The 13,357-nt window shown below is 53.7% G+C and overlaps 5 protein-coding genes across 5 annotated transcripts; 3 read left to right on the top strand and 2 right to left on the bottom strand.

Moving 5' to 3' along the window:
* Positions 1-2,522: 2,522 nt before the first annotated feature.
* V2A60_007006 (Zn(II)2Cys6 transcription factor domain-containing protein) lies at positions 2,523-4,532 on the top strand (the record flags this gene model as incomplete). The annotated part of the gene is made up of 2 exons (XM_083258295.1): positions 2,523-2,582; positions 2,652-4,532. 2 exons carry the CDS (start codon positions 2,523-2,525, stop codon positions 4,530-4,532), a joined length of 1,941 nt encoding a protein of 646 aa, XP_083114421.1.
* A 422-nt stretch (positions 4,533-4,954) lies between these two features.
* Positions 4,955-6,857, bottom strand: V2A60_007005 (uncharacterized protein; the record flags this gene model as incomplete). The annotated part of the gene is made up of 3 exons (XM_083258294.1): positions 4,955-5,484; positions 5,561-6,776; positions 6,831-6,857. The coding sequence occupies 3 exons, from the start codon at positions 6,855-6,857 to the stop codon at positions 4,955-4,957; spliced, it is 1,773 nt and encodes a 590-aa protein (XP_083114420.1).
* A 615-nt stretch (positions 6,858-7,472) lies between these two features.
* Positions 7,473-9,444, top strand: V2A60_007004 (lung seven transmembrane receptor-domain-containing protein; the record flags this gene model as incomplete). Its single annotated transcript, XM_083258293.1, has 7 exons — positions 7,473-7,547; positions 7,603-7,636; positions 7,693-7,856; positions 7,918-8,281; positions 8,332-8,406; positions 8,461-8,703; positions 8,765-9,444. The coding sequence occupies 7 exons, from the start codon at positions 7,473-7,475 to the stop codon at positions 9,442-9,444; spliced, it is 1,635 nt and encodes a 544-aa protein (XP_083114419.1).
* A 289-nt stretch (positions 9,445-9,733) lies between these two features.
* On the bottom strand, positions 9,734-11,420 carry V2A60_007003 (S-adenosyl-L-methionine-dependent methyltransferase; the record flags this gene model as incomplete). Its single annotated transcript, XM_083258292.1, has 4 exons — positions 9,734-10,614; positions 10,666-10,870; positions 10,925-11,194; positions 11,247-11,420. 4 exons carry the CDS (start codon positions 11,418-11,420, stop codon positions 9,734-9,736), a joined length of 1,530 nt encoding a protein of 509 aa, XP_083114418.1.
* Positions 11,421-11,840: 420 nt separating this feature from the next.
* V2A60_007002 (kinase-like domain-containing protein) lies at positions 11,841-13,272 on the top strand (the record flags this gene model as incomplete). The annotated part of the gene is made up of 2 exons (XM_083258291.1): positions 11,841-12,376; positions 12,423-13,272. 2 exons carry the CDS (start codon positions 11,841-11,843, stop codon positions 13,270-13,272), a joined length of 1,386 nt encoding a protein of 461 aa, XP_083114417.1.
* Positions 13,273-13,357: the final 85 nt, after the last annotated feature.

The following is a 13,357-nucleotide window of genomic DNA, read 5'->3' as shown; positions in this document are numbered from 1 at the left end:
TTCGAGACACATGCTAGCGGCCAAAATGGGACGTTGGCAAGTTACTAACATGAGTAGTCGGCGACGGACATGGCTGTCGGGCAATGGAGTGGCTACCAGTGTAACTAGGTGGGTTAATTGTTCCCTACCAAAGTCAGCAAGCAGAGGCCGAAAGAAAAAGATGACGCCCTTCCAGCGGCATTGCGTAAGCGATCCAATGTGTTGATATCAAGGACAAACTTAAATGTTAGAGCGCAGGTGAGCAGAGCAAAGGGTCTCCAGGAAGCCCGTGTTCTCTCTTTTTGCCCAATCCGTCGAGGCCACGGTGCACATTCTAGGCTGACATGTGCCGCGCTTGCTCCACGGCCGTTGTAGCCTTGTCGTTGTTGTCGCTCTCGCCGTCAGCATCGATGGGAAGCGTCCAACTTGCAAAGTTTCCAAGTTGTGCTCTTGGGTTGATCGTGACGTGACATTAGTCCAAGCGGCACTTGGAGAACCAAAATTGTCTGTTTTGATGAATGCGCACTGGACAACATGTGATGCAGCATACTTAGTTGATTGCCATTGAAACATCTGAAGGTGTTTCTCAGTGGTGGGCCAAACCCCCGCTCCGCGTTAGATCGGACATGGGCTGAGAGCGCCGTGTGGTCGGATGAGCTGTTCACTGGCTGTGTCCCTGCTCCGTATGCCTGATTAACTTTCGCCTTGTGGGCGGGCCACGACGGTGGAAGGGGGGCTGAGATGGGGCCGATGATCATCTTGGAAGCTGCAGCGCGGTGCAGCGCGTTGGCATTGGTTCTACTTCATCAAAGCCCTCTTCTGCGCGTTTCAGGCAACTCGTCGCGCGCAAGTCCTTGACTTATTTGTTGGTCTCTTTTCGCTGGGCAGCCCATCGGAGAGACATGTCATTTGGCGCTTGGCAGCCACCCTGGTGCAACAGCAAGCTTGCGATAGATCATGTAGTTAGCAGTGGAACTTGTGGGGGACTCCCGTCTAATGAACTACTTACCCACAGATATCACTTAAAGTCTTTTGCTCGCAGCGTCTACTGATAGCGTTACGCGAGCATACGAGGACGCAGATGCCTCTTTTGCCCATGGGCCAAGTGTTTCAGCCTTTTGGTGGTAGATTATCAGTAGACACGACTCTTGCCAGACCAACGCACCAGGCGCAGCCGCGGAACAGGCGGTCTCCACCCCTTACAGCGGCTGAGGTAAGGGGGATGTCTTGAAGAGTATAATTGGACGACGGGCAGTACGGTAAGGCTGGTCTAATCCTGTCATGTTGCATCATGATAGGCGGACTTGAGGTTTTACAGACAGATCCCGCTTTCTTGTTTGTTGTTTGTAGTGGAATCACCGATTGGACCATGTCGGGACGCATAAATGGCCGACGGGTATAAAAGCCATGTCACCCGCCGCCTATAGCCAAGTCTATGCGGATTCCATGCTTATTGATTGTCCCAACCAAGGCAGCTAGTGAATTGCATCATTGCCCGCACCTGCGCTAGCAGCGATGGATGAGGAGATTATTATCTGAATATGACGAGGAATTGCACTACGGAAAATTCTGTATTAGTTATTAGGTAGATAGGTGGTGCTTTGTGGTGGGCCGAGGCATCTGCGCAGCCTAGGTAGGTAGTTAGGTAGGTAAGTTACAAGTATACCTAGTAGGTAGGTAGGTATAGTACCCTAGTGGAGGAGGACCCTGCTGAAGCTGCCCTAAACTAGCGCCGTCGCCGCAAAGAGTCACCCGAACTTCCCTTGATTAGCCCGTTGCCTCAAAGAGTTAGGCCTCTTCAGTGGACACAACCCAACTCCTTGCAGTGGATTCATCACCCAAAACCGCCCAATAAGCCCCAATGCAATCTGTACGGAGTACCTAGGTATGGATAAGGTAGGGTGTACTAAAAGGTAACGTGCCTTACAAATGCCAAATCCCACAGGGCTGGTCTTGGTACTTTGTCCCGCTCCGTGCTTTTCCTCTGCTTCGTCTCGTCCTGCCAGCCAGCATTCTCATCTACCACCTAATTACCTACCTACTGACATAATTTCGAACGCGCAAACTCTTTCTCTGGCTGAATTGCCCGGCTCGGAAGCTTATACGTCGTCTATGCAGATTCGTCCCGTCTTGGCGGCAGAGCTACCCCCCAGTTCGCTCCAGCTCAACCGATTTTCGGGCTTATATACACTCACTCCCACGCCCCTCCCCCTCCTACCCAAGACCTACCTATTCACCCACCACAACGTCCTTCGACCTTCTTACTACCTTTTCGAGAGGCCTGGATATTCTAAAACTGATCTTCAGTCATCAAGCTTGACCGGTTTGGTATCCTGCCGCATTCTTGGAGACTTGTCGTGCACCACATCCCCTGCGGCCAGTACACGGTGCACGACCTGCTGAGCGAGACCAGGCTCAGCGTGCGCGCGTGCTGCAACCCTCAAGGCACCCAGCAACGCAACGACCCTCGCTAATCACTTCTATATGACCCCATTAATCGAGAATACTAGACTACCTGGTCTCTTTCTCTGCAGATAACCGCAATGGTGTATTGCGGGAAGCCCTCCAAGGGTTGCTCCAACTGCCGCAAGCGCAAAGTCAAGGTATGCAAAATCCACGTGCGATTCCTATGAGATGATTGCCCAAAGGCTGGTCCTGACCGCGCTGTACAGTGTGATCAGGGAGAACCTCACTGCGGCCAGTGTCAGAAAAGACAGTTGCAATGTCCTGGCTACCGTAATCTCGTCGACCTCATGTTTCGCGACGAAAGCGAGCATGTCATTGAGAAGGCTACCACATACCGAAAAAGATCAGACGCCCGAAAACAATCTCCTAGCCCGGCATCGCCTTACAGTTCCGATGACTCCTTCTCGCCCAGCATTTCAGCAAGGTCGCTGAGCTGGAAAGAAGCGCAGGCCGCATCCAAGTTTCCCTCGAGCAAGGCAAGACGGAAAAAGGCTTGCGCTACCGCTTCCCACGGCTGGCTCTGCGAGAAACAGCAAGAAATGGTACGGGCGAAAAATGACCCTAATAAAATCAACCCAGACCTTTTTCTGCCGTGTCACACTGTAGACTCCTTCCATGAGCGTGGCATGGCCTTTTTCTTTTCGCGTCATGTTGCCAGAAACGACATTGGATACCAAAGCTATGATTTCATTTACGACGTTTGGAAACCGCCACCCAACCCTAGTCCGGCAAACCAAGATAGCATCGCCGCTGGCGTCGTTGCTATCGGCTTGGCCGGCCTCTCCAAAGTTACCCGCTCTACAGAAATGATGGACATGGCCCGACGAAACTATGGTGCCGCTCTAAACCTGACTACTGCTGCTTTGAGTGACCCAAGCGAAGCTGTCAAGGATACCACTATGCTTTCTGTTCTTCTTCTGAGCACATATGAGGTTGTTTCCGGAAGCACACCTCAGACCATGGAAGCATGGCAAAAACATGTCGATGGTGCTGCAGCTCTTGCCACACTACGAGGCACTGACCAGTTCAAGACCTCTGCCGGTTGCAAAATGTTTCAAATGCTGTGCTACAGTGTGCTTCTCAGCTGCATGCGCTCTGATATTCCCGCGCCGCCGGTCATTGAGGAGCTGCGCAATAAGTCGCTGGCAATGGGCAAGCTTGACAGGACAAACAGGGATCTAATCGACCACATGTTCAGAACTACAACAGTGCGACATCAGATAAAGACTGGCATAATTACCGGCAGAGACGAGATTATCTCCGCGCTGGCCAAATGCGATGCGGAGTGGGCGCTCCTAGCCTCGGGCGTACCGGACATTTGGAGGTATCGTAACATCAGACTACCCGCTGCGCACCCCACGGCCATGCACCGTAACTGCCACGTATATCCCGGTCTGATAGCTGCCATTACATGGAACGGTATCCGGTCTACGCGGATACTTCTCCAAGAAGCCATCATCGAGCAACTCTGCCACAATGTCAGCAACGAGTCCTGCTTGTCCAGCTCCGACCAGGAGCTGCTCATCAACGCGATACAGACGCACAACACCCTAAGCGATGCCATACTCGCTAGTGTGCCGCAGTTCTTTGGCACTGTCCGGTGGGAAGATTTTGTTACGAGCCCTGAAGCAGAGATAACCCCTTCCAGCACTTTTACGGACCCTGCAACTCCGGAGCTACCTCCTTCGAGCTCGCAGAGCATGGAGCCTATCGTGACACCACACGAAGAAGTGGCCGGTCGAGAAGGACAGTCTGTCGTGGCTGTGCTACCGTCTCTTTTCGAACACAAAGACAGACCACTAGGCGAGCTGTGGTACGACATGGAGCGCATCATGACCCTGGCGGCCTCGTGCACCTCGATTGTCTGGCCGCTGTACACCATTGGTATCTCGCCGAACTGCAGCCCAGAGAAGCGCTCGTATGTTCTCAACAGGCTTATGGCCATCTATCAAGAGACGGGTTTGGAGAATGCGCTCGAAGTGGCGGAAACAGTGCGGCAGAAAATGACGGAGCATTCTACGCAGAAATGCGCCAACGTGGCCAACGTTGTTTTGGCGGACTCGTTGCCTATTACATTGAACATTTAGACTACGAAGGAGGCACGATATGGGGCCGAGAGGCTGTATATACTTCTGCATACATTCCTCCTTTTCTTCTGGGTATATGGGCGTCGCAACCAGTTGGCTCCAGGAACTGCTGGCCATTTGCCCAAAAGCATCACATTTGCCAGCAGGTGCACAAATTTATAGACTGGGGATGTATCAGATATCGGTTTAAACCAATTGAATCCGTTTCCTGGTCTAATTCTTGAAGCAAAGATACATTCATGCCCTTTGTCTATAACGTCCATCGTTCACTTGATTATTTTCGGCTTCTTTGTCTTGATACCGCCCAAAAACGCCGTATTCTCCAGCACTCGCCCAAGCATATGACGTGGTACATGCACACACACACATATATACAGATCCCCTTCCATCTGATTGCTCTGTTGTACACACGATCCCTTTTCTTACCAGCCGTCAAAGTTGCCAAAGCCACCCGTCCCACGCATCTTTTTGCGCGGCGGTTCCGGCTCCGTCCAAGGCTGCTCCTCGCCCTCTCCCCGCTCGCCGCCATTCCCCGCCGGCGCCGGCGCCGGCGCCGTCGTCTTGAGATACTTGCCCACCGCGTCCTTGCCGTCGAGCGCCGCCGCCACGGAGCCGTCGGCGCGGATGCGCTTGCCCGTCCAGGTGGTCTTGTCGGCGTCCTCGCCGCCCTGCCGGCGGACCTCGTCGCGGCGGGCCGCGTCGCGCTCTTGCTGCTGGTGCTGCGCCTGGAACTCGGCAAAGGGGTCGACGAAGACGGTCACGTCGCGGACGACAATCTTGCGCAGCGGCCGGTTCGAGCCGTCGGTCGGCACGTCCTCCATCTTGGCGAGCACGTCGAGCCCCGAGACGACGGTGCCAAAGATGGTGTGCTTGCGGTCGAGGTGCGGCACGGGTTTGTAGGCGATGAAGAACTGGCTCGAGTTTGTGTTTTTGCCCTTGTTGGCCATGGATACTGTTTTTTTCAAGTCCCCGGTTAGCAACGACTGGTTAGGCAAGGCTGATGAAAGTGGACTGGGGGAGCAATATACCTGTACCGCGCGCATTGTGTGTTAGGGGTCCGTCAAACTCATCATCAAAGTACTTTCCCCATATGCTCGAACCGCCTCGGCCCGTCCCTGTAGGATCACCACCCTGAATCATAAAGTTCGGGATGTTCCTGTGAAACGCCACGTCCTTGTAGTAGCCCTTTTGCGCCAGACGGACAAAGTTCCATACCGCCTTGGGCGCCGTGTCTGTGTGCAGCTCCATGGTCAGCTCTCCCAGGTTCGTCTCCAGCCGCGCGTAGCCCTTGTTCTTGACGCGCTTCGGCTTGAGCATGAACTCCTCGTCCGTCAGCAGCGCGCGCTCGCCACTCGTCTCCGGCGTCAGGCCGGTGCTGGTGAAGCTCGCCGCGGCGCGGCCCGTCGTGTATGCTGCCGCCTTGGCCGCCAGCTTCTTCTCCTTGATCATGCTCTCCCGCGCGGCCACCGACACCGTGCTGCCGCCGCCGCCGCTTGTCCTGGCTAACCCCCCTGCGCTACGGTTAACGTCGCCGCCAGCCTCGCGCGCTTTGCGTGCCTTCTCGACCGCCGCCTTTGCTTTCAGCACCTTGTCGCCCATGCTGCCCAGTGCGCCGGCGTTGATGCCGCTGGCGTTGCGCTCCTCCTCTTGCTCTCTGCTCAGCTGTGCGCCCTCGCCGTCCTTGAGGTACTTGAACTGGTCGAGGTTCCGGCTCGCGGCGTTGTGAGGGTCCTGCAGCGTGATAATATCGGCGCGCGTAAACGGCTCGTCGTCCAGGAGGTCCTGCCACATCTTGGCTTTGATGTTCATGCGCTCGACCGTGTCCCACGCAAAGACGTTTGCGTAGGTGCCGTGGCGGATGGCGACAATGTGCGTGTTGTCGGTAAACACCTTGTACGTGACGGGGTCGACTAGGTCGCCCTTGTCGTCGCTCAGACCCGCCCCGCGCGAGTCGCTCTCGGCGTTGCGTGCAAAGTTAAGCTTGATGAGGTCGCGCTTCTGCAGCGGCGCGCCATCGACGGGGTTCTGGTTCGGGTGCTTCTCGAGCCAGGCGCCAATCACCTCGACATCGAAAATGGTACCGTCCGGCGTGCACACGGGGTTCTTGAAGGGCTGCAGACTTGCAGCGCAAAAGTTCAAGGGCAGTTTGCGAAAGGGGACGCCGTTTTTTCCGTTGCGCGATGAAGCGCCAGCGCCGACGCTCGCAGAGTAGGCGTCCGAGGACGACCACTCAGAGTGGGTGATCTGCAAAGAGTGTCAGCGACGTGCAGGATACGTATAGGCTCTATTAAGGCTCACATAGAGTTTATCTGTGCCTTTGCCCATGTCGACAGTTTGGTTTTGGCCACGGCGATGCAGAATAGAAGGCGGGCAGTTATGTCACTGCTGCGCAAGAAAGCTGCAATTTTTGGCGGGCACCAATTTTATCGATAGCCAGGCTTCAGCCACTCATGCAGTACCTTTTTAGCCTGGGGTTTATTTTCCACTAGCTTGCTCCATCCAGGGTGCTCAGGTTCAATGGCTATAATACCTAATAAGTAAGTAGTTAGTTAATGGACACAGCGTCAGCCTGCCCGCGCATCCGGTCTGACCCACTACTTACCTATGCCAGCAACGTGCTGCCCACTCAACCACCGTCAGCTTGTCAAGCTGCCACATCTCTTCCTGCATGCGACGAATCGCAAACTCCTTCCCAGCATCCCAGACACAGCATCTCGACGACTGCAGCCCAATCGAACTGTCCTCGCGCTCATCCACATACTTGTCGGCAATACGGCATGACCTGCCGAGCCTAGCAGGCTGACTTACCGCGGTCCATCATTAGGCAGTGCTGCGCCACCAGCGACAGCTGCATCAAACTGCCCAACCACCACCACTCGACATCACATCACAGCCTGCCGAATTTCGGCACAGCGTCCGAGTCAATAATCTTCTGCAGTCATGCGGTCTATACTTGGCTATCTTGCTCTGGGCGTGTCCCTCTGGACAACGACCCAGGCGCTGGAAGTCGGCATTGTAAATGACGTCGGTCGACGGAAGCTAGGGGTTCCCGCGCTAACATGATGAACAGGATCAGTCCCGAGAAAAACAGCAATTTTGCGCCGGTAAACATCTCAGACACTTAGAGACATATCAGAGCTGGGGCTAACAGATATAATAGGCATGTATAGCAAAAAGTCTTGGGGCGGTCCCGTCGATCCATTCATTCTCGTCAAGTTTCTGAATGACACCCTCCCGGAAGGGGACGACCCTACAGTCAGCCTCGTAATATTCGAGTGGAAAGATAGGAAATTCGTCGGTGTCCCCGGCGAGACTGGTGAAAATGTAACGTTATGCAAACACTGCAGATTGTATACCGACCCTCGCTAATACGCGCCTCGCTTAGGATCTTCTTCCCTGCAACCAAGACTTTGTAAACAGCGGCACTTGCAATTCGACCGACCTAGGCGAGTTTATATTAGCAGAAAATGCCACCGAAAAGTCGAATGCCTTTATTCTCTCCAAGGCTATCCATCTCAAATCCAGCGGCCCCGTTCGATATAGCATCAAAGAGACGGGCTACTATTGTCTCTTCACACAGGGCTTCAACATTGACGACTACTCTGCAGTCGCCGAATTTCGCAACGCCTTTGGAGAGATATCGGCCACGCAAATCCCCAAGCTACCATTTTATGGCGGTATGAGTATCCTGTATGCGCTCATGGCAGTATACTGGGGTTTCCTCTATTACCAGCATCGCCATGACATTCGTAAGCTTCTCTTGTCCAGCTTTCATTTTGGTCCTCTAACAAGGTTATAGTTGCTGTTCAAAATTACATTACAGCAATTTTAGTATTTCTAGTCGTTGAAATGCTCATGACTTGGGGCTTCTATGGTATGAACTTGTCTACCAGCCAATATCAAGCAGCTCAAGCTGACTCTCATACAGACTTCCAAAACAATCACGGCTCCAACGCAGGCGCTAAGGCTTTCCTGATCGTGGTTGCCGTTCTTAATGCCGCTAGAAACTCATTTTCTTTCTTCCTGCTACTCATCGTCTGCATGGGATACGGTGTGGTAAAGCCGACGCTTGGTCGCACCATGATCTACGTTCGCTATCTCGCCGCCGCCCATTTTGTGTTTGGTCTCATCTACGCCATCACCAGCCTTCTCTCTTCACCCGAGAGTGTTGGTAAGTAGTTTTCTCCCTCAATTGTGGTTTTATAAATATCACTTACTTACAAGTCAAACAGGTCCATTCGTGCTACTCATTGTCCTCCCCTTGGCAGGCACACTGACTGCATTTTACGTGTGGACGCTCAACTCCCTCAACTTCACATTGAAGGATCTCCGCGAACGCAAGCAGCACGCCAAAGAGACCATGTATAAGAAGCTGTGGTGGTGCATCCTCGTCACCGTGGTTGTCACGTTTGGCTTCTTTTTCCTCAACAGCTTCACCTTTGCCTCGGTCCACGAGGCCGACTTTGTGCCGACTCACTGGAAGACGCGGTGGTTCGTTCTCGATGGCTGGCTTAACATTGTCTACCTAGCTGACGTGGCCTGGGTCGCGTATGTTTGGCGCCCTACCGCCAACAACCGCCGCTTCGCTATGAGCGACGAGATTGCCCAGGATGACGACGGCAACTTTGAGATTGGCGAGATTGGCATGCCTGGCGACTCCGACGACGAGGACGAAGAGGCGCACATTGGTGGCACGAAACCTGGCGCTGCCAGCGCGGCCGGTGCCCAGCGCGCTGGCCAAACAAGTGGCGTCACATCCACCACCGCTGCCGGAGCTTCGATTCAGAGGCCACCGCGCAGCGTACCGCGTGATTCAGTCGATGGCGAGACCATTTTCGCGGTTGGCGAGGACGGTGACAGGTTCTCCGATGAGGAAAGCGACGAGGATGTGAAGCTTGTAAAAACAAAATAAACATGTGGTATTTGAGCGTTTTGTCCGGCCCGTTTTCTTCAACTATTGGGTTCAAACTAGGATGCTTCGGAGAGCAGATAGCAACAAACAAACCCAGTTGAACAGAAATCAACCATGCCGCTTCCCTTATGAGTTTGTTCTTTGATGGGTATCAAGTTTTTGTATTGTTTTTGAAAGGAATTCAACTTTGTTGATATTGCATCATGCTATTTTACAATGTGTTTAAACTCGAATATTTACATACTATCAAACATCTAACTGCCAGGATCGATCTCTTGCTGATTTCCTCTCAGCTACTCACATCACCTCCAAACCCAACAGGTCGGCGTTGACCATCGTTTTCGGGCAGGATAGCCAGTGCTTTGTAAACCTTGCCCATGCCGCTCGGCCCACGGTCCACGAGACGGTTGCAGGCCTTGTCGATGGCTTCCACAGCTTCCCGGTTCGAGCCCGCACTCTTGGCCAGAGCAGCTGCACGCTCCCTGATGCCCATCAGCTCCAAGAAGTCGGCCTGCGCAATGGGGCCGTGCACCTCAACGCCGTCGCTCGCCAGGGTCGCAGCCTCGGCAATCGCAGTGAAATCGACGTCAGCGCTGAGATCGACGAGGCCGGGTGCGGAGAAGGGGTTCACAATCTTGTGATGGCGGATGCCACGGAGAGAATTGACGGGTATTGTGTCCGCGGGGCCGTAGTCCAGAATCAGAGCCGCACCACTCGCGGACGCCTTCGGGTTCTTTTCCGTACCTCCGATGCGGGCAGCAAAATCGGCAGCGTACAGCGCAGCATCGGGGCACACCTCGACGATGGAGCCCTCAGTGTGCTTCAGCTTGCGGTAGCGTGGCGAGGATTCGGGCAGATAGCGGGAGTGTCTTGTGGTACCCGGCGAGAGCGAAAGTTCGAATTCTGCCGGCGCGTTGTTGGGGTCAAATCGAAAGTTGGAGGACGAAGATTGGGCGCTACTGATTCCTGGGGCGGTGGGTGAGACCATCATCTCGCGCCATTCATACTTAGGGGTGGTGTTGGCGTCTGGTTCGGTGGAAGCTGGCAGAGTAGAGCTGCCAGGGATTTTTGGAGCCGGCGGCTTTACTGCCACCTTTGCGGACTGGAAACTATGTATGGGCAGCGCATCAAAGAACTCGTGCGCAATGATAAATGGAGTCTTGCTTGATTCTGGATGGTGTCAGCTCAATTCAGCGGTCGTACTTCTGGTCATGCTCATACCCATGGGAACAGATTTGATGGTCTGTGTCCAGACGATCGGTAGATTATTATATTTTCCTGTGCTATGATATCCGGCTTTGGATTCCGTCGTCGGTGTGCCGGGGCCACACAGTAACTCTTTCTGTGTAGACCTCAGCTCGGGACTGGCTTCAACCATGTAGACAGCTTCTATGCTGTTGGCCATAGCTGGGAAGCGAGAAATAGTCTATCAAAAGGGTCAGTCTCGATTTGGAATTGATATATCCATCAGCAATCTTACTCGTAGCATGTCATCCATCAAAGTTCCCCTTCCAGGCCCAACTTCGATCAGCTGGACCCCGTCTTTGGGCCGACCTTGGCTCATCCATTCGGCAATGAACCAAATGCCAATCAATTCACCAAATACTTGCGAAATTTCAGGCGATGTAACAAAATCTCCTTTGACGCCAAACTGGTCTCTGCCCTCTCCGATGGCGCCAGTGTAGTAACCTCCCACATCACCAGTAAGGCACATGCGCATGAAGCTTGCCAGTGGAACAGTCCCCGTTGTCTGTCACAGTGTCAGCAGAAATTCGGGCAGAAACAGGCGATGAGATTCTTACAGATATCGCTTCAAATAGCTGCTTGGCCAGTGGTGTGGACCATTTTTTTTCTTCTTGTCTGCGCAGAGCAGACGACGAGAAGCACTGTGCTGCAAAGCTGGGTCTTGAGCGCGCAAGCCCGAGAGATCGTTGAGTACCTAGGAGCCGTGGTGCGGCGGCCACAACACGGCGCATCGCGTTTCGGTGCCTCGGCGGATATATAGACCACTTGGGCGGTATTCGCTTCAATTACAAGCCAGTTCAGCAAGATTATGACCTTGCGGACACGCTCTCGGTTTGCAGCAGCTGTCTTGTAGCTAGGACGCTGAGCTTGTTGCGCTTTTCTGGGGGATGGCACGCCACGATAAGATAACGAGGGCGTTGAAACGAAGCTCCACTAGCTTGCCTCAATCTTGGACCTTGCAATGACCAGTGAGCATTTCTTGCGATTGATGAAATCGACGAACGAAAAAAATTTAGACCAAGTACGTGCTCGCGCGGGGACCGCGAGATACATTCGCAACGATCCGATTCCGGGAAATCGCGAGACAATACCACGCGCACGTATACCCTCCGAAAATCGATCTAGCGCATCGTGCGCTGACGTGCAGCAACATGTCCGCAGCCGGCACATCACGATGGGCGAACACGAAAGAGGATGCTGAGCTAGATGCCAAGATAAAACGAGAAAAAGAAGAAAAGCGACGTAAAAAGGCTGAGAAGGCGCGCAGGCTCGAGGAGGAAAAGCAGGCCGCCGCTTCACGGGATGACGAGAACCGCCCTTCAAAGCGCCGCAAGGTCACACCAGAGCCAGCCACACGCGGTGGAGAGGGCACATCTGCCGGTGATGACGCCTCTCCTGTAAGATTGCTGCGTTTTGAGACGGGGACTTGGGCCCGCAGCAACAGCGTCGAGGACTACGACAAGCTCAATGATATTGAGGAGGGGACATATGGCTGGGTCGCACGCGCAACAAAACGTGCCACTGGCAAAGTGGTGGCTCTGAAGCGTCTCAAACTAGATTCCGCAGACCGCAGCGGGCTGCCTGTGACGGGGCTGCGAGAGATACAGATTCTGTATAATTGTAAGCATCGCAATATCGTTACTCTCGAGGAAGTCGTTGTTGGCAACAACGTGAATAGAATGGACAAGTATGTATGGCAATTTCCTGTTCCTACAAATGCTAATGTCTTGCAGTTCGATATTCCTTGTACTCGAATTTGTTGAGCACGACATAAAGAGTATTCTGGATGATATGCCCGAGCCGTTCCTAGCTTCGGAAATCAAGAGTCTTTTGCAGCAGCTCACTGCAGGCGTGTCCTACCTGCATGAGAACTGGATACTGCATCGTGATCTCAAGACGTCCAATCTGCTACTCAACAACCGCGGCCAGCTCAAGATTGCCGATTTCGGCATGGCTCGTTACGTCGGAAACCCTGCGCCGAAACTCACGCAGCTCGTGGTGACGCTTTGGTATCGCAGCCCTGAGCTGCTCTTGGGCGCCAAAACATACGACACGGCAGTCGACATGTGGAGCATAGGTTGCGTCTTTGGTGAGCTGATAGCCCGAGAACCTTTACTGCAAGGCACCAATGAAGTGGATCAAGTGACCAAGATATTCGAGCTATGTGGTGTCCCGACGGAGGATTCATGGCCTGGTTTCCGCAAACTCCCCAATGCGCGCTCGCTACGATTCCCGAAGACGGCGGCTGTCACTGGTTCTGTAATTCGCGCCAAGTTTCCCAGCATGACATCTGCTGGAACGGCGCTCCTTACGGCGCTTCTATCGCTTGACCCTGACGCCCGGCCATCCGCCAAACAGATGCTGCAGCACGAGTACTTTCGCCAGGATCCGAAGCCCAAGCCGGAGAGTATGTTTCCTACATTTCCTAGCAAAGCCGGCCAGGAGCGGCGGCGGAGACATGAACCAAACGCCCCAGTGCGTGGGCAACAAGCTGCTATACTCGGTGATGTCGACTTTAGTGGTATTTTACAAGGCAGAGACAAGGAAGAGCGTGGTGGTGGGTTCAGCCTGCGCATGGTTTAAAGGAGGCATTGTCACGATAATCTGCGTAGAGTTTAGGCACATGCAACATATACCCAATGAACAAATAGAATCCTTTCAATAATTA

This window comes from Cordyceps javanica, chromosome 4, assembly GCF_051103115.1.
Source record: "Cordyceps javanica chromosome 4, complete sequence".
Lineage (NCBI taxonomy): Eukaryota > Fungi > Ascomycota > Sordariomycetes > Hypocreales > Cordycipitaceae > Cordyceps > Cordyceps javanica.
The sequence above is the reverse complement of the archived record's forward strand: the minus strand, read 5'-3'. Positions and strand labels throughout refer to the sequence as shown.